This window comes from Dicentrarchus labrax, unplaced genomic scaffold, assembly GCF_905237075.1.
Source record: "Dicentrarchus labrax unplaced genomic scaffold, dlabrax2021, whole genome shotgun sequence".
Taxonomy (NCBI): Eukaryota; Metazoa; Chordata; class Actinopteri; family Moronidae; genus Dicentrarchus; species Dicentrarchus labrax.
Genome location: NW_026136713.1, coordinates 18,346,987 through 18,373,896, shown reverse-complemented (window position 1 = coordinate 18,373,896; position 26,910 = coordinate 18,346,987). Strand labels below are relative to the sequence as shown.

The window sequence follows — 26,910 nt, the reverse complement described above, 5'->3', positions numbered from 1 at the left end:
AGCAACAGCACTCTCTTGTGGTAAGCGGGCTAATGAGAAAACAGAAAAAAGTAAAGGAGAGTGCTGTTGTGGGTAATGAAAGATTATGAGTGGAACATTTTAAATGTTGGCTGTAAAATAAACAAATACATCTAGCAGGACACAAGGACATAAGCACTTATCCTGCAATCACATGTTGATGTGGTTTTACTATCAAACATATATGTGTGGTAACTAGGTAGATTGAGCAAAAAGGTAGACTTGCTAGATACTATAATCATATTATTTTTGTGTGAGACAGCGAGACAACCTGATTATTTTTGTCATATTATCAAGCCTTGAGCTTAATGTCACAAACAGGTATATTTATATAACTTTATAGCTTCATTATTTTCCTCCTGCATGCCCAAAGGGTTAAGGTCGTGACCATTCTGTCTGTTAGCCTGACCAAAAGTCCTGTCACATGCTTTTGGGGGGGGGTTGATTATAGAAGTTTTAAAAAAAACATTATGAGGTTCTTCCATGAGAGAAAGGCAGATAAAGAGACACTGAGTGAGTCAGATAAAGAGATATGCTCAGCCAGCCTGTCAGAATCACTTCAGCATGCATCTGCAGGAAGGGAAGCAACGCTGTGCGTGTCTGTTTGTGTGTTTTTGATTTTTCTATATTTACAAGGACCAAATATTCTCAAATGGATAAAAAGCATCACGAAAATGTAATGAAATGTAAAAATCTAATGTGAGGACATTTTGCTCTAGCTGCTGTGACAGGTGCAAGGTTAAACTGTTATGTTTTATGAGCGGCCTCAGCTAACCCATCTCCACACACTAACAATGCCTGCAATAAGATAGACTCTGTCTTTTCTAGGGCATGTTCTGCTGCTCTGCTTCCAGCCACTCTGTCAACCCATGTCTTTGACTATTTGTGTCTTTTAAAATCACTCGCTTTACAAATCCCCTCCAACACTGATGGGTCTGAGGGTTCGAGTGTCTGGTCGAGGAGAACAAAGCTCCCAGATTCAATTAAGTTCTGGGGGGTTGGCCATTTTGGTCTGAGAATCAGCTCTAGGTAACTGTGCCAGGGATAACTGTGGCTCAGTGATAGCATTTGGAGTCAAACTGGAGAGCTTGTCATTAATCACAAATCAAGTCCAGTCAAGCAACCCAGAATGCTGGATTTAAACAGTTGAGCCAAGACATTTTGGTTCCCTGGTGTCAGAGAGACTCTCCATCTCGTCTTCACTTCCCACTGACACCACAGCTAATTCCACATTTCTTTCAACCTGCCTCACTGTATTTCGAACATTGCTTATTGACAAGTGGGGTGTAGACCGGCTGATTTCAGTATGGGCGTCCATGTTGAAGTGACAAATGATAGTGCTGATGAGAACCATCTCTTCCAGGATGACAGTGCCCCCGGCCACAAGGGGTCACCAAATGGCTTGATGCTTGAAATCATACGCTATGGTCTTACAGTCACTGGATCCTAACTTAACTCCACCACCATCATCCCTCCGGTTCTACTTGGAGAATCTACAACGAGAAGCACTGGAGCGGCTCTGGATGCTCGTTGTGGTCCAACACCTTACTAAGACACTTTATGCTGTTTTTTCTTTGAATTTTTCATGTGAGGTAAATATAATTATACAGCTGATTAGTTGCCAATTCTTTAATCTGCTGAGCATGAATGCTCTCTTTTTGACAGCGCTTTGCAACACACTCACAACACACATTCACACTTGGAAGCTGTCCAGTTTTCTTTCAGTGGAGCAGTTGGAGGTTAAAAGCATTGGTCATGGGCACTTCAACAGTTGGGGTGCCTTCAGTGATCTTCTCAAATCTTTGCTAAGAAATTGGCTTGAAATATGACTTTGTTGAACAATTGTTTAGTTATGGCTCACTTCAACATCCCAGTCAAGAAGCAAAGGTGTCAATTAACAACTACTGTGCATCTCTGGTGATCCGACACGGATATTCTTACCGCCTTAAGCGTCAGTTGTTCATTTGTTGCCTTTTGTAGGATCAGCCTTCCTGAGGATCTGAGATGTGTTTAGCCTCTGTCAGACCTTGGTTTTTAACTAACTTTTCTTTTTGCTGTTGCCTTTCAGTGAGTTTTGTCTATTCATTCCTTTGCTTTCCCTTTTATCTGAAATAAGTCTTTACTTTACTTTGACTTGCCTAGCAAAATGAACTAGCCCCCCACCCCCAAACTTCCTCAAGCATTTATGTCAAGATGGAGGGCATGTGCAGATACAACACAGCCAGAAAGTAATCAGGTTAACCATCTACATACAACCCCGTTGTTACACGGTACATTCTTTTTCTTTTGATCAGTTTATGAAAAGGTTTAAACTACGTCCTCTGCAACCAATGGAAATTTCAGTGGGTTGGGGCATGTTTATTCTGATTAAGGTGGTTATATGGAGCATTTTTGTTCTGTATGTCCTTTTAAACCAATTCTAATCATAATATTAGGCTCCATGTAAACACACATATATATGACGCATACAGTACATCTTTATTCATGCATGTATGTGAGTGTGCTTGCATAAATGCAGGTGCTCTCCGGAAATGGTCTAGATAAGTGGAATGTCAACTTCCTCTTGACACAGAGTACTTTATATGTTTGCAAACACACACACACACAAACACACACACACACACACACACACACACACACACACACACACACACACACACACACAGAAAGACAAGATATGGGGATACAGACAGACAAATGGCCTCTATCACTCTGGAATTTTGTTATTGAATTGTTTCTCAGAATGTTGTCTTGTTTAGGTTGGATACGAGTCCAGAAATGTGTGTTTGTGTGTGTGTGTGTGTGTGTGTGTGTGTGTAGGCAGCTGACCCTGGTGTGAACAGAGCCACTGTGTGGAACCACAGAGAGACCATTCTTCACTGTGACACAAACACTTTCTCTCTTTCTCACACACACACACACACACACACACACACACACACACACACTCACACTACACACTGACAGCCATCCTCTCTCCTCCCCTCTCTCACTCTTAAGTTGTCACATTCACTTATACACACAAACACACATACAGAGGGTGCAAGAGAGTCACTTGCCGTCGTTCCCTCATTCTCCTACACACACACACTAACACACAGAACTCTAGCATAGTCTTGCTCTTTCTGTTCCTCCCCAACACACACACACACACACACACACACACACACACACACACACACAGTGAGTGAGTCCCACCACATAATGACCCTTATTTCACCATGCTGACTGTGACTCACTGGTTCAGTCAGGAGACTGGAATGTCAAGCTCCATCTATTCAATATATTTTATATATTTTTAAAACATAATTACATAGGTGAAGCAAAAAAAAAAGAAGAAAAAAAAAGTAATAGGGAGATGGTGTGAATAAACTTTGAAAATAATCTTTTAATTTGCAGTTCAGTACTTGTGTTGTGTTACATGGATAATATATAGTGTCTGAATCATTTTCCATTTCTGATCTTTTAAATAAATATATCACACCTCCACCTTTGTCCACCTTTGATATCTGCCAGACTCCTTCCTGTAAGCATTTTTACAAAATGCATGGGGGCAGGGGCGAAGAGCGAATGTGTGTGCAAAGGTGCTGCAATATGAGGTGAAATATGACAAGGCTTGGAGTACAAGCAATATTTTTCCAGTAACATATTTTTGGGTTCTAATAAGTTCCAATCAGGGTTCCACACTAAATTGTGGACATAAATCTGTTACTGGACAGTTTGTATCATGTCAGTTAGGTTGCATTAAGAAACACCAGTGTAATCCTCATATTAACCACATGGTCCTCCCACATGGCCAGTGATTGCAACTAACTGAATACAGCTCTGCCTTCCAGGTGTGTAGGAGAAACTATGGTGGCAGGGAAACTCACAAAAAACACAGAAAGCATACTATTTGTGTATGTCTCAATACATGTCTGGAGGGGATCTTTAAGCAAAATTTACTGATTTTCAAAAGGAATTTGCAAAATGGATAGTGTGAGTTCTTGAAGAATAATAGAGGACTGTGAACTTTTACCCACAAAAACACTAAATATACACAGAAACACGTGGAAAGATAGTGTACTACATTTGTTTTCGCATTTGCAGTCAGCTGCAGATGAAGCAAAGTCTACTGTACAAACAGGGGGTCAGTAAAGCCAAGGTTCTTCCCCTTCTTTCCCAGGGGTTCACTGGATGTCAAGTTATCCCAAACATTTAAAAAATAAAATAAATAAATAAATCACTTCTCAGAAGCAAAACTGGATATGGTCAAGTAAAATGGAGTCAATGCAACCAGAAACAGGGTGGTGCTAATTTCACAATTAAGCATAGATGTTGTGACTGTAATATTTGGGCTTGAGACAGAGTAAGAAAAAATAAAATAAAAAATAGCCTAAAAGAAGAAATAAATCAACATTAATTGTTGTGTCAGATGTCTATTTTTATTTATTTTCTAACAAATGTTTACTTAAATTACTTAAATACTGTTATTACTTATTTATTTATTTCTTAAATGTATTTATTTGTTATTTATTTCTGTTGTTGTTTGACTATCTATCTATCTATCTCTCTATCTCTCTATCTATCTATCTATCTATCTATCTATCTATCTATCTATCTAGTGAAAAAAGAAGTGAAACTTTGTACATATGCACATAATGCATTTAGATATTTCTATATATATTTACAGACAGTTAAATGTTGCATATTAAGATGTATGACTTTATATAAAATGTCTGATTTGGGTGTGAAGTCTCTTTAATAAAACAGAAATAAAACCAAACCCGAAAGGCACTTATTGTGAAGGGTCCCAGCGGAAGTGCTGCGTCTTTTCGCTGCCTCGCTTGACGCTGCGAGCAAAAAACTTGAGAATGGACCCGAGAAGAGGAAAAAGCCGTTAGTTTGTAGCAGAGAAACTGTGACCGTCCATGTCTTGTCCACAAATAGCGACCCGCTGACAAACTTATTGGCAGCAATGTCGAGAGAAAACACCACTCGAAGTCTGGACAGCATAGACCTCGCTGCCTTAAGAGTAAGTACAGCAATGTTGTCTTGGTATTTTTTCCTTCTTTTTTTTAATGAAATGTTTTGGGTAAACACTGGAGGATGTGGTGGGTGTTGCTTGAAAAACTTAACGGTAGTTTTCAAGCGAGCAGTCCGGAGGTTTGAGCCTTGTGTAACGGTCGTCTCTCTCTCTTCGTGTGCTGTTAAAGAAAAGGTTTCATGTTCGGGTCCTAACTTAGTGTTACAACGTGTGGAGAGCCGTGTGCGCTGTAACATTATGCTCTCTGTGTGTCTGCACTGTGTCCTGCTGGGTGGAAGTTTACAGGCTGCACTGTTTACACAGGGTTTTCCTTTGGCTGACTTGCTGAAAAGTTGACATGCAACAAGTGATAGTCCACTATAGATAAACTGTGTCTATTGATTGAGAGGAAAAAGTATTAAAAAAAATGCATTGAAGTTATTGGAACATTGCTGTTTCAACCCAATTCATATTATTCTAATACTTCATAGCTAATGCAGTGGTTCCCAACCTTTTTTCCTTTACCTCTTTTATATCAGTGAGAAAGTGTCAGATTGTATGGATATTTGATGTTATATTCAATGCATGACAATAACCGTGCACAACTACAAACAGTGAGCACAACAACTGCAGGAAGTTTGTGTAAAATGAGTGATTTTGGAGGAAACTTGAGCAAATTATTTCCTGTGATTTTTTTTTTTTATATCAAAGATGAGTTTTCCTCATATTTTAGGAACTTTTTATGCAATTATTTTTCTGTATTATACATTTTTAACAATCATACATACTTACCAAGCTCCTTTCTTTATGAAAAATGTGGCATTTTCTTCTCCCTGACACTTTTCGCCATTGTTAGCTCTGAGAGAGTGAAGGCTCTGTGAACATCTCGTCTTCAAAGTTTGTATCTTATAGGAAAACCTAAACTCTAAAAATAACCTTTTCTTTTCAGAAAGGAACAAAATGCTGAGATAAAGGCCTACTGTGATTATTTTAAAAGTATTCTCACAACCCGTAATATCAAGAAGGCCTCGCGACCCCCTGTGAAGCTTAGGCAACCCCTAATGAGGGTCCCGACCCCCAGTTTGGCAACATCTGAGCTAATAGTGGTCTCATGCTAGTTAATGGACATTTCTTTACCTTCTTTCCCTGATCTTTAGTACAATATTTCTGTATCTGTATCCCTTAGAGCTGCAACTGTTAGATGATTAATCGATTAGTCGATTGAAAGAAAATTAGTTGCCAACGATCGATAATCAATTCATCATTTCAGTCATTTTTTAAGCAAAAACGTCAAACATTGCTTTTTAAATGTAAGGATTGCTGCTTTTCTTTGTCATTCATGATAGTAGAAGTGTCTGGTTTTTTTTCACAATCAAATAAATGGCAGATTAATTGATAATGAAAATAGTTGTTAATTAGGTAACTAGTTAGGAAAGGATAATGTGCCTGTGTGACTTGTGCCTGTGTTATAGTCATGTAACGGCATTTTATATCCCTGTAGGTGATAATATTCTTATATTCAGAGGAGCCACGGCCTGTAAAAGTCATATTTTTATTCCTTGTAGCTCACAATGTTATCCAAGTTTGCAGTCCCGCTTCCCCAGTCCTAATCCCAGCATAACACTGCATTGTTCTTCTCCATTCGTCCTTAGTACTGAGTATATAAAGCTGTTTATAGTAGTTTTACTTGGCGCAAACCTCTTGCATTATCGACTTGGCTGAAATATGCCATTTTCTATACTGTTAGAGAACTTGTTCTGTTCACCTGCATGCTGTTTGCTCAGTTTTTTTTTCTTTATATGACTCAGCTCTCCCACTTGCTGCTTGACATCACTCCTGTCCGAACCTCTGTTTCTTAACCATGTTTTATTTATCTTTTTTTTTTTTTTTTTTTTTTACAGGATCCAGCAGGTATCTTTGAGTTGGTGGAGGTAGTTGGCAATGGAACCTACGGTCAGGTGTACAAAGTGAGTGCTCCCATGATGCTTTTCTGTCCATCTCTCTCTGTTTTTAGAGTTTGCTGCACGCATGGAAGAACATAAATACTGCTGCAAACTGAGACACAAAAGTTTCTCACGAGCTGCACCCCATAGGCCTCTGTCAGCCATGTGCAGACACACATTGTATTACAGTATCTGACACGTCACTTCTGGTAAACCTTACGACAGCTACTTCCAGTTAGTTCGGAGGAAAAACAAGAAATTGTCATTTGACTGAAATATCCTGTAGCTATTACAAACACAGCAGCATCTACAGCATCTGCAGCATCTTTTAAAGGGCCTGGGTGGGGCTCACTTCCTTATCACAATATCTGTTTGTGTGTATGAGCGGTTTGTGGTTAGGAGGTGTTTAGTCTTATTTAGGTCTGTGCAGCTGGTTGTGCCCTCCTTGCAATCATGTTCACATGCTTCTGCAATGCTACAAACTTTGTTACGATACCTATGTGGTTCAGTTTCAGGTTTGAGCACTTCAAGGTTGATTGGGCGAATTAATATTGTGCAACAGACTATCAGGTTCAGAGTCTTTATGGTCGGTCGATTGCTTGTTTGTAGTATCACCATAATTTAAAACCTCATTATTGTTGGGCTGCCTTAATAAGTAATGTACATAATGACAATTACATAGTGACCCTATCTGCCATATGCAAAGAAAAGACAGAATAGACATGTTTAAGCAGAAGATAAAATTTGCTTTAATTTAAAATGAATTATGGAAGAGGAGAAAAGTTGTATAAGGAAGGATTGTTATTTTTCTGCAGCACAAGACATGTAGGAGCAAGTTTACACACACATATTACTTTGTGGCTTATCAGTGTGGCACACATATATTCATATCAACAATAACTACAAAAAGATGGGAAAAAAATAAGTTTTAGAAAAAGCAAATTTGGCTTTGTGTCCAAAATGTGTTATATAGCTTAAAAGGTGAGGGTATGAATTATGGCAGAGGTTAAAAGTTTAGGGTAAAGGATGGTTCTCATTAGCATGTGTGTGTGTGTGTGTGTTAGACAGAAGATGGGTGTGTGCCTCGATTGCCACTTGATTTCCAGAAAGAGGAAATGTTGCAAGAGATGCACAGGACAGTAAGGCCTGTGTTGGCCTTTACACAGGGTGCTTTTCCACGGGGGGAGAAAATTGAAAATTGCATGCTATGACTCACATTCATTGATGTTTTAACAAGGGGAAACCTCCACATATGGATGAATGGTGAGCAGTCTTCCTGAGGGTGAATTACAGCAATGATTCTGGTGATTTATTTATGTCAAGATTCAAACAAGGCAATATATAAACAATAGTTTTACTATAGTGTTTCGTAAACTAATAAAGTAAATGACATTATAATACTCCTTCCTGGGCACTGCTCTCTCAAATCACTCCAGACCCCACGTAAAGCATCATTGATTTAAAGAAGTTGCCACATTAGAATAAATATACAAGCAGTAAACAAACAAGTGCTGGTTAAGATGTCTCAGAAGACTAAATGTCTGTCTCTGCTGATTGCCATTATGTGCATTTGACATGCTATAGGGAAAGTAGTAATGATTGTGTGTAATCCTAACAAGCAGTCAATTGGACCGTAATGAGGACTGTGCACATACAGAAACTGTGTGTGTGTTTTCTGCCACACCTTTTCTGCCCAGTGAGTGCCATCATGGGAAACCTGAACAGGAATAGGGCCCATAGAACAATGACTTATGCTGCACACACACACACACACACACACACACACACACACACACAATAATGGTCCCCCTAAGAAAACACTTAGTTGTGGATTGATGTGACTGCAGGAGATGCTGACAAAGCATCTGGCCTTTTCCATGTAACATGAATAGGAAATCCAAACAGGTGTTCAGATCTTAATTCTGAGATTAAACCCAGGGTTTGACGTTAATGGTTTTTTTTTTTCACTTGCCCGGGCAAGTGGGTCAGAAATCCAGTTGCTAAAAATCAGTTTTTAATCCAAATTTAGATGCTGTTGGCTCCTCTTATAGCACTCCAGCTATTTTTTTTTTTTTGAAAGTTGGCATGCCTTTTAAGAAACAGCCTAAAAAAACTATGTGTTTAATTCTTTGGAGTTTCTAGATTTACTAGCCCAGTATGGGATTTTACTCGCCCCGGGAATTATCCATATAGTTGAAAAACTCCTGTTTTACCATTATGTACACTAATTAATAAGTGTAAGTTACAAAATAAGAGAGAACAACAGAGGAGTTAGTTGCAATTCCCACGGTGTGTCACTACCACAACTTGCTAATGCAATGTGTGAATACACAGCATCTATATTATGCAGCTATGGGTGGAGGAAGTCCATTTTAAAGTTTTATTTACAGAGATGCTGAGATCACTGTCACCATGGTGGTTGTGCTAAACGTAGCACACTTATGTTTGAAGAAAATCCCACATAAAATACACACTTGCACGGATACAACTAACTCTGTAGTACAATTCAATTTAAAGTTATTGTTTTATATTTATTTATTTGTTTATTTACTGTTGTATAAATGCTGGTAGACGGAAACACAATGCAGAAATGTCTGTTTTGTGAAAAGCAGTTTTAGTCAGGTCTAAAGTCACTTTACAGTGTTGCAGTTAGCCACAGGCAGGATTAGGTAAGGTCAGTCAAGTCAGGCAGACAGATTGGATGGAGCAGGCAGGAGGTCAAAGTATTTATAAACCACATAACTAGAAAATCATGGGGAACAGGTCCAGGTAGGAAGAAATGGCTGGAACATCATGGCATCTTAGCAACACTGACCATCTGGCAGGTTTGTAGTGAAAGGCTGGGCTGTATGTGTTCAGTGTTTTAACAAAAGCAGGCGGCTGATCGGTGGAAGGGGAAGTCAGTGAGGACAGAGGGCAGGTTAGGCAGACAGTTTGTGGAAAATTCAAGAACACACACTGGGACTTCGTAGAAGAGTTTGAGGATGAAGAGGCGGAGGAGGGAGATGGAGCAGAAGTCACCACGACAATGTTTATATGTGCAGAGTAATGTGCAGTTTGTTGTAGTCCCTGCTGTAAACCACACTGCGCACTCTCTGTTGTTTGGTGAAATGATTTGTAGTTCAACTTATGTTGCCAATTAGTTCTGCTCTAAATTGAAGCCTTACATCTGAACCTGTGTCTAGCATCAGAGGTTGATTCCAGTGATTGTTAAATTTAACCATGACTCATTTTGCAACAACAAAATACGGTAAGATTTTTGATCCACTAATTGCCAGTTAGTAGTCGGATATAATGTCAATCAAGTGATCCCCGTTAGCATCGTTTTCATTTTAATTCAGTGGAACAGCATCCTGGTCAGCAGAAAGGATTTTCTGACATACTAAGAAAGACACAATTAGAAGAGATGGAGAAAACAATCAGGCCTTTTTACCTAAACTGCCCCACGAACTGAGAAGTCAGGGACTACTCAGGAACTCAAAGAACCTTCAGTGCACTTGTTTTTGTAGCACGTCTTGATAATTAGATAACTTTGGCAGATTAAAAAGCCACTGTGTAGATTGAGACATAATGTTTGCATGAAACAACACTGTTGCTGCTGTATGTGAGTGATGTTCGAATAGATGTTGGAAAAGAGAAGTGCACATGAATGCAGGGAGATTTTACACACTTGAAAACGAAAACACATGACCCAAAGTAAAGAGGATATAATGAGAGTGTTTTTGTGCTGTGATATCAGTAATGAAACTTGGTCCGTGACATTCAGTACTGCAACCTCCACCCATATAGTTTTTGGCAGACTGTAAAACAGTATCATAGTAGCCGGAGGATTTTGAGGACAAGAACTACAACTGGACCCAGGTTCCTGCAGTTCCTGCAGTTCCTGAAGTTCCTGAAGTTCCTGAAGCATAAATGCAAGCAAAGTTCCATAGTCCCTCAAAACATTCCCAGAAAAGTTTCTACCATCAAGAAGAGAAGTGGTTCGGCCTCGAAAAGATACACAATCACCAATTTCTCCTCTCAGTTCCATTCTTCTCCACTTTTATAACCTCAGTACCCCTAACTGAACCCAGTTCTTCCTCTCTTCATCGGTTGTTTTTTGCTTTTCTTTTTGACATCATTTACAGCAGTGATTTCACTTTATGTTATTTGCTTCCTTGTTGGTGTCCTAAACACATTCACTTAGGGACAAAATCCTTTGTGTCCAACCGATGCAGAACACACACACATGCACATTAGTATTAAAGGATGTATTATGTGCAGCAGTAGTCACATGGTGGTAGTAGTATGCCTGCAGTAGTTGTGTGGCCTCAGGACACCCAGATTATCAGGGATGGAGTGTCTTGTCTGAGCCATGGCTTTTTAGAAAAAATGAGTAAACAACTTACCAGGAATGTCTTTGATTATTTGTTTCACAATTAATTATTAATAGTTTGCCCTGCTCATATTTTAAAAAGGCACATTCAGATTTTAGAGAAGTGGCTTTTGGTTCCTAAACACTTCAGTAGGAGGAACACTTTCCTAAACATTACAAATAAAAATCAAGTTATTGAGTTCCTTTATTAGGCATTCTTAGTACTGAATCACCGGCATACACTGTCCATACCTCTCTCTCACTCAGCGTCTAGTCATCATACAGGCACACACACGAACACACACACACACACACACACACACACACATAGGGCGTTTCCCTGTTTGCAGTAGGAACTTCCCTTCCCTGCAAGCCACTGCTGTAGAGTCATCTGTGTGTGTGTGTGTGTGTGTGTGTGTGTGTGTGTGTGTGTGTGTGTGTGTGTGTGTGTGTGTGTGTGTGTGTGTGTGTGTGTGTGTGTGTGTGTGTGTGTTACAATGTGAAAATGTCAAACTCCACTAAAGCTAAGGGCCACGATCACTGCTGATGCAACACTGTGCTGAGATGAAAAGCTGCTATGACTAAATTAAACTAGTTGAGATGGTTTTGTCAGACTGTAGACTGTGTGTGACTGACCTCCATCGTTAAATCATGTTTATAGCATGCATTAAAGAAATCAAAACATATCTTTAACATTAAAACATTTTTAGTCATGTTTGTGAGAGGTCAAAGCCACCCAAACTGGGTGACACCATGTTGAAACATCATAGACTACCGGTATGCATAAAACAGCTGGCTGCAAGATAATTCCCAAAGTCACCAAAACTTCCTCAAATCTTTCTGGTTTCAGTAGCGTCACTTCCCTTTCTTTGACCCATATATCATCATATTCTTATCATACTCAAGTTGGCTGATCTGCTGACAAGAGTGTAAAAAATGTGTAGATTTAGACCAACTGCCAAACTTACCTCTTCCCTTTGTGACTATAGCACAACCCACCCTGCAGCTGCTGCACAGCACAAACCACTGAAAGGGCTGTCTTTTGAAAAATACACCCAACAATACTCACCCAACATTAGATAAAACTAGAGGGTTTCTTTGAGAAATATTCCTCTTCATGTTAAGAAATGGACACCTCGGTTGTACAAAGTATCCCCCCATTACACCCTAACACATTATTTGAAAATTATTTGAAATGGATAATGTCTTATTTGGAAATAAAAGTCTTTGTTCCAGAGCTAAGCAATGGTGTGTGCGGGTTTGAGCTGTGAGAGAGACAGGAAACATCCTCCAACGTAGGGTAGAGTTTCTATGTTTGTGCTTGTTAGAGGTAAAAGGAAAGGACAGTGGGAGAGAGACAAAGGAATAAAAAAAAGGAGAGGAAGGAGGGAGAGGAAAGTGAGAGAGCGAAATAGGCCGAAAGGAAGGAAGGCAGGGGTGAAAGGCAGAGAGACAGACAGAAGGGGAGGAAGGAAGAGAGAGACAGATGAAAACTAGAGAGAGAGAGAGAAGAGGAAAGAGGTCCCCCATGGGGCTTAGAGCTATGGTTTGTGCTGATTAACCGTGTGTGTGTGTGTCTGTGTCTGTGTGTGTGTGTGTGTGTGTCATAAAGGAGTGAGAATATGGGGGAAGTCAAATAGTTAGAATATCCTCAGAAGTGACTGGCCTCCTCACTGTGCTTTCTAAATGCCAAAACTATAATTAAAAGTACACCAGCGATTCAGTATTGCACTTCCATAAAGTTTGGGAACCACAAAACCAGCTTTAGTCTCATTAAGCATCAGAAAATAATGACTTACCTCTGTATTATCTGTTAGATCTTCAAATTCATAGCAGTATAATCAACCAACCTCAAATAATTAATTGAAATTAGTTATTTTTCTATTCTTCCTGAACCACACTGATAAATACATCGTTGTTGGCTGACAGTACACACACACAAACACAGTTGGGGCAACTTCATTTTTTCAGCTCTTTTCAGAACAGAATGCGTTTTCACTGAGCTCTTAGCAGCATTATACTCAATATAATGTCAAAGCAGTCCAGCCCTTTTGACCCTCTAGTGTCAGCCACTGAAGGCTCCATGTGAATGGAGTGGGAAGAAATGGGTTGTTTCTCTAGCAAACACACACACACACACACACACACACACACACACACACACACACACACACACACACACACACACACACACACGGCCTATAAATAGCACCATTCCTACATGTAGTTTGGTGAGGATAGCTGATCAGTAATGCTGTCCACCCAAGCACAAAGTACACATATGTAACTAACAGACTGTAGAGAACAGATAGAAAGACACATAAGGGGGAGATGGGAGAAAGACAGTATTACACAGAGAGTGGGGTGAGACAGAGATAGAGTTACACAGAGAGACGCGTGAGACAGAAAGTTGGAGACTAGCAAAGAGATACAGTAAAAGTGTTTCTCTCATTTGTCCCCTTGCTGTCTGCATTATAAATGTCTTTCTTGTGTCTAATTAGCATATGTATGGATATATTATAGTAACCTTTTCACTGACACAATATTTGTTGTGTTCCCTCATTGTGCCACTGTATGTACGTGTGTGTGTGTGTGTGTGTGTGTGTGTGTGTGTGTGTGTGTGTCAGAGAGAAGCGACAGAAATGGAGAAGACATTTGTATCTGTCTGGATTTATTTTTGTTTGATTCCTAGCTCTTCACGCTGTCATAATGTGTGTGTGCACGGACCTGTGTGTGTATGTATGTGTGTGTGTGTGTGTGTGTGTGTGTGTGATTTATTGGACTTCAGTGTCAAAAAGTGCACAAGCTTTCTCCAATTAATTTTCTGGTGTGGAGTGGAGAGCCCTTTGAGAGAGTGTGTGTGTGTGTTTTTGTGTGTGTGTGTGTGTGTGTGTGTGTGTGTGTGTGTGTGTGTGTGTGTGTGTGCGAGTGTGCGTGTCCGTGCTGCATATTGTTAATAAGTAGCTGAGTTGAGAGTAGAACATTTCACATTTGTAAGTTGTGGTGGCAGCACAGCCAGCAGACACCATCGAGCCTGAAGGGACAGGAAGGCCATTTCCTTATTTATCACAGTCAGGCCAGTGGCTGCGAGTATGCCACAATTCTTTGCAATTACGGAGACAATGTCCTCTGCTTGGGGACAGAATCAAGGCCAGAATGAATCGGGGTCAGTGAGCCTGACACAGTACATCTTACATCCAATATAAAAGCGTAATATATATGAGAAGAATATCAGCTAGGTTGTTATCTGACAAGGCGTCTCTCTCACGGCTGCTGGTTCGCCAACATTTTCAATAAACTTTATTGTGAGGCATGTCATAGCACTCCACTGGTTTTATGACGTTTTCTACCCTTTATTTCTGGGGCTAAAACATTTACACGCATGCTAATTCAGGATTAGGCTTGTTTTTTCTAAACAAAATACACCATACAAACCCATTTATGTGGTCCCAAAGTTTCCATATGTCTTGTGTCCACCTAGGCCTAGGCAATGACACAATGTCTGCAATAGACACTTGAAAATTGTTTAATTGAATAGCGATAGTTTCACTTAAATGCATTAAATGCAAACCACCATGAAAGCACTTGACGAATACACCCTGGCTCATAAACTGCCTATCACGTCCCCTGATAATGGAGTGTGCAATGAGTGAATCACCACCCTTTGGAGAACACAGCATGTTCTCAGTCACAGCCCACATCAGTTACATCTAAAGAAGCAATCCACAGGCAGTCAATGACAGAGAGGTGCTCTGCAACAATGCTGTATGACAAAACATTAACATGATTACCTGTGTGACTAAATAAAGAGGTTCAGTTCAATCTTTCTTTCCACTTAGTCTTTCTTCGAAATAGTTCATGAAAAAGTAACAGTAATTATCAACATCGACTGAAATGAAACATTTTATCACGTTACATTTTTTAGCTATATGGCCCAGCCCTCATTCTACATATTGCAGGGTTTCCTGCGGTGTTCTGCGTTCAGCGTTCTCTCAGAATGTGAGAAGGAAACGAGCAGTGGCGTTTTTTTTTAAACCATCATATAGTAACTACATTGATTACTTATCTAAGTTAAGTAGTGTAAGCTCGCCGACTAAATTGCAGCAGTGTACGGATGATTAGCATGAGCTGCGTTGGCTGGTATAGTTTTATGAAGAAAATTAGCTTCATCTAAGTAGCTGACTTAAGAGGCTGGTGCTCAGTGTGTTTTAGTTAGTTTTAGTTAACCACATAGCGCTCCCGAATGTTACAAACACACAAACTCCGGTCATACATGGACACACCCAGCTCATTATTATATAAGCATCAGAAAAAAATGAAATATGATGAGGAAAATGGAAAATATTTTGGGAAAATAGGGTCTGAATAAATGATTGCATGTGCCAAGACAAAAAATAGGAAAGGGAAGGAGTTAGAATGAAATACTTGTAAATCCCATCTTGCAAACTACCTTCCAATGTCGTCAGTAACCTGGTGGACAGGTTAGCAACAGAAATACGTTGGAGAAGCCTAACACAGTTTCCATTAACAGTGAATGGTAGTGTTAGTAACTGATTTAATGGAAGTTTAAAAAAAAAGTTAAGCAGCTCGGCGACAGTAGCTTATCCTTACACTGCAACCATCCATCTAGGTGATGACTGATGTGCTTAAACTGCTGAGTTTGATTCTTGGAAAGTCCTGAAGACTTCTCTGATGTGGAAATACTGGATTTATACGCACATGTTTCAACACCCTGCTGTCCTCTATGGCCTACTATATCACAGAGAAATTGGTCCTGAGGGTAATATTTTCTTGGTAAGGGATAGAGAGTGTTTCTAAGATTTTACTGCAGAGAAAACAGGCAAATATTAAAAATCTAGTGTTTATTTTCAAGCCCTCCATAAATCTTTGTCTCAGTTTTGCTTTGATTCTCTTTGTCTCTCTCTGTCTGTACCTGAATATTAGCTGACTGATTGAGTATAGTGGGATTTGTCATGCCCTCTGGTCTATTTCATACCCACACACACACATGCTCCGAGCCCTGCCATACATCACAGCTTAAAGGCTTATAGAGTCGCTACTCTAGTATCTTGTCAGCTTTCTGACTCATGACAAGGTTTTCAATTTTCCCCTTTTCACCCGACTGCACTTTACAGCTCTGGTTCTCTCTCCCTTTCTCTCTCTCATCTTGCATCCTGTCTTGTTCTTTCTCACTTTGCCTCTCATGAGAAAATGAAATTATGTAGTAGACATAGCTGTGTCCAGTATTGAAAACGATATCACCGTCCAAGTATTCGCTCAAAAGAGGTGCTGTAATATGCGTTTGTGTTACTGCAATGACTGGACTCACATTACAGTTGTCGGGCTGTGATTTTAACGTCAACACTTATCGGACCAAGTTGGACCAAATGTGTCACAGTCCGGGCCACCGGTGTTCAGTGTTTTGGAATTATTATCTGTTCCATTTTGATCTGCCTTTTTGTTGTCGCGCCCGTGGTTACATGAATTTGAATCTACAAAGAATATTGTCATGAGCCTCCCAGTGTGTGATGATTCACCTTTGTTCTATCACTAAATTAGTCCTGCTTTCATCAATACCCCAGGAAGGTAATATTGTTCTATGCACAAACCAGTCCTTGTTCAGTGATCATTTCAAACATGTAAATATGATAGATTTTTATGTCCGGAGTCAGGAAGAGGAACATATTTTTGTGTAAGGCCGTTCATCCAAGCTTCAGTGCAGAACCACAGGTCCCTCTGCAGAGTTTAGTCCCCAATGTCACCCAAGTCTGGGTCTTTATCTCTGTTTTTTCTTCACCGTCTTGCATAAAAAATGCAGTCAAAAAACACAAGACCAAATGCTAAAGATAGACAATTTCCGTTTTGGTACAGTCGGTACAGTTTGGTACAATGTGAGAACTTGTGTTCTTGTGGGATTTTGGGGGTGTTGCTTTAAAACACAATTGTAGTCTTTATTACACACTACATAACTATGTTGTTCTATGTATATCTACTATGTTGATATACTGCACACTTTTTCTAAATGTTGAGACTTTAATATCTGGGTGGTGAAACACATTTTTATATGTTGAGTGTTTAGCCTTTTTAATCTTTTGTGATGTTTTTTCTTCATGTTATTTCTCCAGGGTCGCCATGTCAAGACAGGCCAACTGGCAGCTATCAAAGTCATGGAAGTCACAGAGGTAAAAGTGCACCACATTTAAATACACTCACTCTTTTTATCTCTATCTCTACCCTCCGTTTCGTCCTTCCTATTCTCTCCTCCTCATCTTAGGTGAATTTGAATATTATTATTAATTATAAGTGTAGCTGATGTGAAAGTTGCCAGAGCTATCAGATAAACGTGCTGTCAGTGTGAATTACACATGACATACCTTTTGTATGCACATGATCCACACATGAGAATAGCACAGCAAGCTGACCTGGTTGTATTCCGTGTAGGTGGGTAGTTACACAGATCCTTGTACATGGGCATTTCCCATGGGCTTTAAACATGTACTGGATCATTTAAAATAGACGCAGTCTCTGTGACATAACCCATAGGTTTCCGTTGGGAAACTCAGCGTGGTGGCTGTGACCATCGCTATCTTGGTGGTCCTGACTCTGCTGGCTCACGGCTAATCTAAAAATGGGCAAAGACATGGAGCGTGGGTGGAGTTGTTACTGAAACCAGCCCCCTGTGACAGTACCCACCTGTCACTCTAAGCAACCATTAGGCCTTAATTAGGCATAACTTTGAGTCTTAAACGGGTGACTTATACAAAAATTCACCACCCTACAGTTGTCATGAATGGGGAATTTGTACCAGGCTGTAAGTTGGGCATTTTTATATGGGGCCTTAGGGAGATTGACTCACTTCTGTAGCCAGCCTCAAGTGGCCTTCAAGGAACTGCAGTTTGTGTTACTTCTGGTTCATTTGCCAGCCACAGAGTGTTTGCTACTCTGCTTTAAGGCTCATACAGGGCCCATCAGTGGGTCCTCAAAATGTCTGAAAAATGGTCTGAATTTAATGTGTAACAATTGGCTTTGATTTTATACCGATTTTACACAAAGTTCAGTTTACTCAGCATGAGGCGTATAACCCAGCCTGTGAAAATAGTTGTATAATGTCTGATAACCCCGTTGATTCTGGAATACTCCTTTTAAATTGCATTTTTGTTTCTGGTATATATCTGCCCTTAGTCTGGATTGACTGTGCAGAAAATATAAGCACCCAAATAGCAACAAATTGTACTTTACACTTGCTGGTCTCATGAAGGTGCTGTCATTTTGCATTTACCACATATCGTTCGTTAGCTATATATTTGATGTAGAATACAGATATCTCAAATGCCCTCGCTGATGTCATTTGGTTTTATAAGTTAGAATGGTTTGAGAAGATTTAAGTAGCAAGTCCTCTGAATGATTATCACATATTAGGCCAGACACAAATTAATTTCCAGTATTTGTAAAAACTCTTTCACAAGACAGTAATTATGTTTTTGTTGGTCTGCTGGCTCAATACTGAAATACTGCAGTATTCAAGCACTCAGCGTTTCAATTTAAAACTTTCGAATGAAGACAGCAGGAGAAACTGTTGCCAGCATCCAGAGAAACAAAGAGAGGGAAATCAATAGAGACATAAAATATCAGATGAAAAGGGAAGGAGAGATTCTGACAGTGTTGCAGGGCTGTCATGATCGGCACAAGAATGAGTCATAATTAGTCAGTTAGTTTTAAGGCACCAAGCTTACAGACTAATGTGATAGGCTACCTTCCTCTCTAGTTCTCTTTCTCTTATGTTCCAGCGTTCTTTCTTTCTTTCAAGTGACATTATCCCTAAAAAAGACAGAACACAAGAAATCATTTGGAGGTATTTCCTTTAAACAATTTGCCCTAGAAACAAATGAAACAATATCGCAGCATTTGCAGATGTTTGCGCTTGTGAAGATAAAACCCGTTATTGGACTAAATGAGTTGTTTGTGCAGTTTGTCCCTCTTTTGTCTTTTCCAAATTCAATTCTCTCTCCCCTCATGCAGGTAATTGAAGCGATGGAACTTTTACAATCCATCAGACAACCCCTCCTAACTCCCTCCCCAAAGCATAGTTGCACAAAGAGGATCAAACAAAAATCTGCTTTAATATACTTCTAGCCTGACAAAATTAAATTACATGAAATAGTTGCTTCTTTCTTACAGTTTTCTGAGTCTCACCAATATTCCTCTTTTGACCCAGAAGTAGTTTTTTATTAGATTCCAGGTGATCTTCCTCGATATTAAAGTTCTGTTCACTTTAGAGTCTTAAAGCCACAATCTCGGATCGTTTTGGTGAAATAACATATTAATAAAACTCACACTATAAATCAATTTGTGGCTGAAAAAATCTCTCTGAAGCTATATTTAGACTTTGAGTGGCAGGCTTAGCCTTACAGTTATATATGGATTACAGATTACACCTTTATTTTGGGGAGGGAGTCTATTTGTTCTGTGGGTTCTGCCTTGTGGTCTTACAGTTGTAGGGGGGAACAAACAAGAGAGGTGTGGTGGTTTTATTGAATACTGTGTGTGGTTTACAGATGTAGCAGAATTGGGTTAAATGTGCGCTAATCATAGCATGTTGTGGCAGTTTGTAAAGGCATGCTGGCCATAAGGTAGCAAAGCAGTGTTTGATCTAGCTCTAGAAACTAATGTGTCTCTTTGAAGCTCTCTCACAGAGGAATATGCAACAGATTCAGTAAATTCTAGTCAATTAGATGATTACTCCACTAATTAATGAGCATAAATATTCATCGGCATCTCAAGTTATTTTTAGGCACACTATCAGCATCGCTCTAGGAAAGGCAATATTGCCAATATTTCCCACAAACTATTTGATGAATGACATTTTGTACCGAAATGAGCGGTTCTCAGAGGATGCACCCTGCTGACTTTGGTGATCCCCTGACATTTCTTCTAGCACTAGGCAGGTTCAAGTTTTGTTGATCCAGTGAAATATGTCAACATCTACTAAAATGATGGGCAAAAACTTTAGTACAGACATTCATGGTTCCAAAACAAAAAACCTAATGACCTTTGTGATCCCCTGACTTTTCCATTTGGCTCAAAAGATTCCAATTTGTGACTCAAAAGCCATTGGATGGATTGCTGTGTCATTTTGTGCAGACATTCATGTTCCCCTTCAGGGTGAATCATAGTATTCCCACCATAGAATCAAGTTGTCTTTGATTTATGATCAAATACTTGCAAAATCAATGACATTCCACCAACCTCAGCTGTCCTCTAGCTAATCAGCATACATTGGCATGCTGACATGGTCAATTTTTTATCCTGCTAAACATGAGCACGTTAGCATTGTCATTATGAGCATGTTATCTTTTTTGATGTTCACATTTGACTCAAAGCTCTGCTAAGTATAGCCTCCTAATGTTTTAGCAAATAATGCCAAACATTACCCTGCTTCTCTGTTGGTAGGATTTCCTGCTTTTGTTTCATGTGATAGGAAACACAATATCTTCGGGTTTTGGACTGTTCTCGGTCTCTTTAAGCTTTAGGAAATTGTGATGTTCATTTTAAACAAATTTCTTCCCTTTTAAAATGAGAAAATAGTTTAGTAGTAGTGTCAGAAAACATGTATTACAAACTGGTCAGACTACTTCTTTCCACTTTATACTTTGTCACAAATCAGCTTGATTTGTGGACATAACTGGGCACACTGGTTTCTTTCTTGTTGATGGGACTTGTGGGTCTGGGTCTTCTTTGTTGCAGGCAACCTCTTTAGCAGGAAATGCTTGGCTATTATCTCCCTTCTCACATACACACACACACACACACACACACACACACACACACACACACACAATCACAGAGAGAAAGAGAGGGAGAAAGGGGGAGAAAGGGAGAGAGATTGCAGACACAGGCAAGGAGGCTTTGTGTTTCAGATCGAGGTGAAAGTTCAAACTCTGCCTTGTCATTTTCTCCCCTCCTGTCCTGTGGAGATTTAAAGGAGGTCACTGACTGGGAGAAGCTCTCCGTTGTTTCCTCTTTTCTGATTAACAGCCACATCCAGCTTCTCCAGCTCCACTCTCCCTCCTCCACCTCTCTTCCAGTCCAGTGTAAATTTAGGGGTTCAGTGAATTGGAGAAGTCACAAGTCATTTCCGGGATTTATAGCGAGAAAACAAAAACCGCCGCACTCCGTCTCTTCTACTCTCTCTTTCTGTCCTTGTGTCTCATAACACTGACCAACCTTGGTTGTTTTGTTGAGAAAAAGCAATAGTTGAATTAAGGTCCAAACGCTGGGTGAAAGGGCATGAAGAGGTTACACGACGGTCTGATTGGACATGCTATCTGTCTGGATGTGTGTTTGTGTTGGACGGAAAAGTTTTACAAAGTGCCACCCTTCAACCTTTGTAGATAAGCCTCAGCCTACAAGCAGGATTAAACATGTCATATTTCTGATGTACAGTCTAATGTAATGTTACTGTCAATACAGAAGAAAGACATTTAGTTCTACCCTGCAGAACTCTACAAAATAACTATATGGTGTTCAACACTGCTTAACATACTCTTATTGAAGCTGTTGCTGGGAAAGAGTTAAAGTGTTATCACTGTGATAACACTGATGGTTTCAACACCCAAATATGCTGTGCATGAAGTTTTAATTCTGCTGTATCTGTTTTTATGTTTAGGAGGAAGAAGAGGAGATAAAACTGGAGATCAACATGTTGAAGAGTTATTCCCACCATAGAAACATCGCTACTTATTATGGAGCTTTTATTAAGAAAGGTCCTGCTGGACAGGACCACCAACTCTGGGTTTGTAAACTACTCTATCTTCCCTTTTCTGAAATGAAGAAATGACTCATTTTTTTTTATTAAATGGCTGCTACCCTTCGGGGTTTATTCTGAAAGTATCAAATGTCATATGATGTGTATTCTTTCAAGATCATTCACGTAATAGTCACAGTTATTTTGCTTGGTACCTGTTTGCTTGTATGTGTCCATCTAGTTGGTGATGGAGTACTGTGGAGCTGGCTCTGTGACAGACTTGGTGAAGAAGACCAAGGGGAACAGTCTGAAGGAAGACTGGATAGCTTACATCTGCCGAGAGGTGCTCAGGGTAAGCACGACGTGAAAAGCACTCATACAGTCACCTCAGCATACATACACACTATACACCTGTACTTGTATAGTAGACCCTACACTGGAACTTGTTCCCACATTGCAAAATTGGTCCGGCCAAGTGATGGCCCACACAGCCCACTCTGCCCCATTCGGCCCAGATACAGCAATGAATTATGGTCCACATGTGGGCCAGATCTGGTAGCTGACCTTCTTGTGGCCCTAAGTTGGTTCCACATGTCAGACTTTTGACTAAACCTTTACCAAACCCCCATTTTGCCCAGATGAAAAATGCCTCAACAACGACAGAACAAATATTTATAGATTTTTCTCTTGTCTTCTCTTCTCTTCCAGTCCTCTCCTCTCATCTCCTTCCTCCACTCCCCTCCTCTCTTCTTCTCTTTCCCTGTCAGCACTGCATGTATATTATTGTGTAGACATATAGTTAAATCAATACATTTAGCCAGTAAATACTAGGCCTGAACACTTTTAAACCATTGCCAAAAGAACTCTCGACAGGCCCATAGGGCCAGCTATAGTCATATGGTTATCTGAGATATGGCTATGTAATGGACCATATGTAGCTACAAGATCTGCCACACATGTGGACCGTAATTTATTGCTGTATCTGGGCCAAGTGTAAGGGCCAGACTAATTTTGCTATGTGGGTTAGGTCTGGTGTCATACAGACAGCATTTCATTGTATTTTTTATCAATTTGAACTTGTCCATTGTTATTATTCTAAAAAAGTATAACCATTTGCACTTCTGTGTGTGTGACCTTACACAATGCTTGATTTGATTATTATTTGGACTCAGTATAGAGTTGTGAACTGGGTGGAGCCGCTTGCTGGTCCCAGATGTATTTTTTTTAGGTATTAATGCTAAGTTATTATATATTATTTGAACTGCATCTCCAAGAAATGTCCATCAGTTTGGTATAGTGGATGACTCTAAATACTTCAATACCCACAAACCTCAGCCACCATTGCTATGAAGAAGAATCCAGTCACAGGCGCCAATCAGAGCCGTTGTATATTCAAAACACTTTGTTTTTGCAATAGGAAACAAAACAGTGCACCATGGTGGTCAAATTTATCCAAAACAAACCAGACTCCAACACTGAAATGATTTAGGTTGCCGATGTTTGGTCAGGTTTAGACAAAGTGTAATTTTTAGCTTACACTTAACAGTAGCAGTGCAGTATAAAGTATTTTAAGCTTTGATTTGATGTTTCTTATTGAACTGCTCTCTGAAGCAACGTATCCATCCAAATGTAGTGCAAAAGAAAATGTGAATGAGTTTTTTGTGAATTAATGCATTTTTTCATCCGCTCTTAGACTCTTTTTTTCCCCATTGTTTCCACTCAAGTTTTTTTATGCTTGAAACTGTGAGTAAAAACAGCTGAATGGAAACAAACATTGAGAGTTTTAGTTTACGTCTCTCCTTAGGTACCAAATATTGCTTGTGCAGAAAATTAACCCATCATTCTCAAAATAAGAGAGTGTGTACATTGTGTAAAGGTGTACCTGCTGCACACTGAAACAGATCCCCGTTACTGTACCGACCACCATGTGACCGAGCAGTTGTACCCTCAATCTTCAAATAACTCTCAATACACACAGAGAACCCCAAGTGAACTTTGTGTCTGAGGTGTTGTTATGGTTGAGGCCCTTTTTAGTGCTGGTAAAAACAGAGGCAGTAATTTTCCTGTGGATGCAAACTAAAGGCTGAATGAGTTGCCACTGTTGTATACGAAACATGATGCTACTTTTAGCGTTGGATTCTTTGCCAAAACATCAAAGACAAAAAGACACACTGACACTGATACTTCTTTATGTTCAGGGATCAGTGTCTCCCTCATGACTCCGGGGGAATAACTGATTTATTTTTCATTGATATACTTTAAAGGCCAATTTAAACCACATGTCTGTAAGATGTTATGGTTATCATTATAAGAGATCACAAGGTCCTGAGAAAGACTCCGGGATGTTTGCACTGCTCTCCGTGTTGTTGTTTGTGGCTCTTGTAACAAACCTACACATACACAAATAGTAAACCAGATTAGTTCCAACATATCCGTCCTTGATATTGTCGTAATCAAGTGCAGAAAGAAAGTGAGATGATTTTGTAGAGTAAAAAAACTTGACAGACAAAGAGCTCTGGACTCTCGCCAGTGATTTCCCTGCTGCTGTCAGCCATGCTGTCTCCTCATTGTTTCAACACCACAGCATACACACACAAACACACACACGCAAACACACACAGACACTCAGCATAACATGGTGAAGTCATTGTCTGAAATAAGAGCAACTTCCTCTGTTTGTTTAACCTCCTTTGAAGAAGCGAGACTACAAAACACACACACACACACACACACACACACACACGTCAAACTGTGCCACGATTGGTAGTCTGTGCCACTAGGTCACTGCTACCTAAAGCAAAGTCATTTGGAATTTTCTCAGAAGGGGAAAGCTGGCAACAAGCTCTTTATTCAACATTCCTTCAAAATAAACACACAATGCTACTCTTTTAAAGGAGAGTTTACTTTGTCATATTTATAGGAATAGTGGTCATCTGACTCTGTGTATGTTTGTGTTTATGTGTATGTATATTTGTCTTCCAGGGTCTTTCCCATCTTCACTCCCATCATGTGATTCACAGAGACATTAAGGGACAAAACGTTTTGCTTACGGAGAATGCCGAAGTCAAGCTGGGTATGACACATCGACACATGCACTGTGGTTTCTGAAGCACATCTGTGTTCCTCTCGGCAAAACTGTACAACAATCACACAGTCATACATACATGCGTCCATAAATCACACAACCGCAAAGACACCTCATAAAGAAGCAAAGACTGTGGTTGTTTGGAGACGTGAAATTGTCTTATATTTTTCAGTTGACTTTGGAGTGTCGGCACAGCTGGATAAGACGATCGGACGCAGGAACACCTTCATCGGTACTCCCTATTGGATGGCTCCGGAGGTCATCGCTTGTGATGAGAATCCTAAGGCCACATATGACTACAGGGTACTTATTAACACAGAAATAGTCAGGGAACTTTAAGCACATATTTAGTCATCTTTTCTTATATATGAAGATGTTTAAAAATATACCGAAAATGAGGTTAGTTCCCAGCAGCGTGACTTCATGAATGGGAAGGGGAAGTGCGTTACACTGTTTAGACGGCTGTATTGATTAATATAGAATCATATCTGTCCCATCAGATGCACATGAGACTTAAAAAAAGAAGACAAACTGTTAGCTATATATTTGTCTCTGTTAGCCAGACCGCTGATTACAAATACCTCTTGGTTTTCCTCGACAAATCTGGTTCAGCCCTACTTCAGTAAAAAGTGTTGTGGTGGTAAAGCACCTAAAGCAAGAAGCAGAATGTATGCACTTTATCAATTTATCTAGCAGGAAAGCTAAATCAGCACAAAAGCATTGACTCATTGACCGACTATTTGCAAAATAGAAGTTTTGCTCATCTTTGCAGGCTCTCACTCATGCCACACTATCACGCTATCATCCACAGAGAGGACGGCTGATTTAAGTGTAACTTCAGCTGACATTATCTCAGAGGACAGATGCTGAATACACTACACAGACCACTTACTGACAGTTACATGTGGGAGGAACATGGAAGATTACATATCTAATTGGATTTTAAACCATCTGAAATTCTTCTTGGATGCACTTACTTGATATCTGACAGCTATCCAATATAGCCTAGATGCGTGAACTGAGTAGTGTTCATAGTGTCTAAGCCTACATCACTTTACAGTCAGCAGAAGAGTTTCCACTGGACAGAATTTCATTACAGACAGAAAATGTTTTTTGTGAATCTTTTGCGATGCTGAGCCAACTTTGTCCAAAATGTTCACCAAAAAAGGTTTCCATTCACTCTTACTGACCAGATATATGATAGTTCACAGACACATCCTCAAGTGCAGTATCAGCTAATCTAATGTTGTTCTGGAAGTAATTAGACACTGACTGTTGAAATCCAGTACATCATTGAAAATAATCCACTGATTCCTTTATTCTTTTGTGAAATGCCAGAAGATTGGCTTGACATCTTGGAAATTGTGTGTGTAATTCTTGGATCTATACTCTCGCATTGTGCACAAACTGATTTACTGTTTGAATATGAAAAGGACATCCAAAGTTTACAGGAAATGAGCAGAACTCGAACTGAGCTTTGTGTGCACACTGCTCTCAACCTTTTCCTGTCTCTATCCTTCTCAGAGTGACCTCTGGTCTTTAGGCATCACTGCTCTAGAGATGGCCGAAGGAGCCCCTCGTAAGTTACAAATACACCTACAAATACACACATTGTTGATTGATATCATTTGTCTGTACTGTCTGTGCTGTATACTTACACTCAGGATTCATTTTCCCCTTTATTTTACTGTCTCTGTCCCCATCTGTTCCTTTTTCTTTCATTCCTTTCCCTCCCTTTTCTCTCTCTCTGTCTCTCTCTGT

General features: G+C 39.8%; 1 protein-coding gene across 4 annotated transcripts in view; it reads left to right on the top strand.

Moving 5' to 3' along the window:
* The first annotated feature begins 4,842 nt into the window (after positions 1-4,842).
* The window catches only part of si:zfos-2326c3.2 (misshapen-like kinase 1), a 61,783-nt gene continuing 39,715 nt past the window's right edge, over positions 4,843-26,910 (top strand). For 2 of the 4 annotated variants that reach the window (XM_051419068.1, XM_051419067.1), the window contains exons 1-8: positions 4,843-5,032; positions 6,925-6,990; positions 17,446-17,502; positions 21,987-22,112; positions 22,306-22,416; positions 25,047-25,137; positions 25,322-25,452; positions 26,674-26,728. In XM_051419068.1, the coding sequence (XP_051275028.1) occupies positions 4,976-5,032; positions 6,925-6,990; positions 17,446-17,502; positions 21,987-22,112; positions 22,306-22,416; positions 25,047-25,137; positions 25,322-25,452; positions 26,674-26,728 (694 nt within the window). In that variant the 5' untranslated portion in view covers positions 4,843-4,975. The remainder of the gene's footprint in view (positions 5,033-6,924; positions 6,991-17,445; positions 17,503-21,986; positions 22,113-22,305; positions 22,417-25,046; positions 25,138-25,321; positions 25,453-26,673; positions 26,729-26,910) is intronic. The other 2 variants (XM_051419070.1, XM_051419069.1) reach the window with 1 other exon arrangement.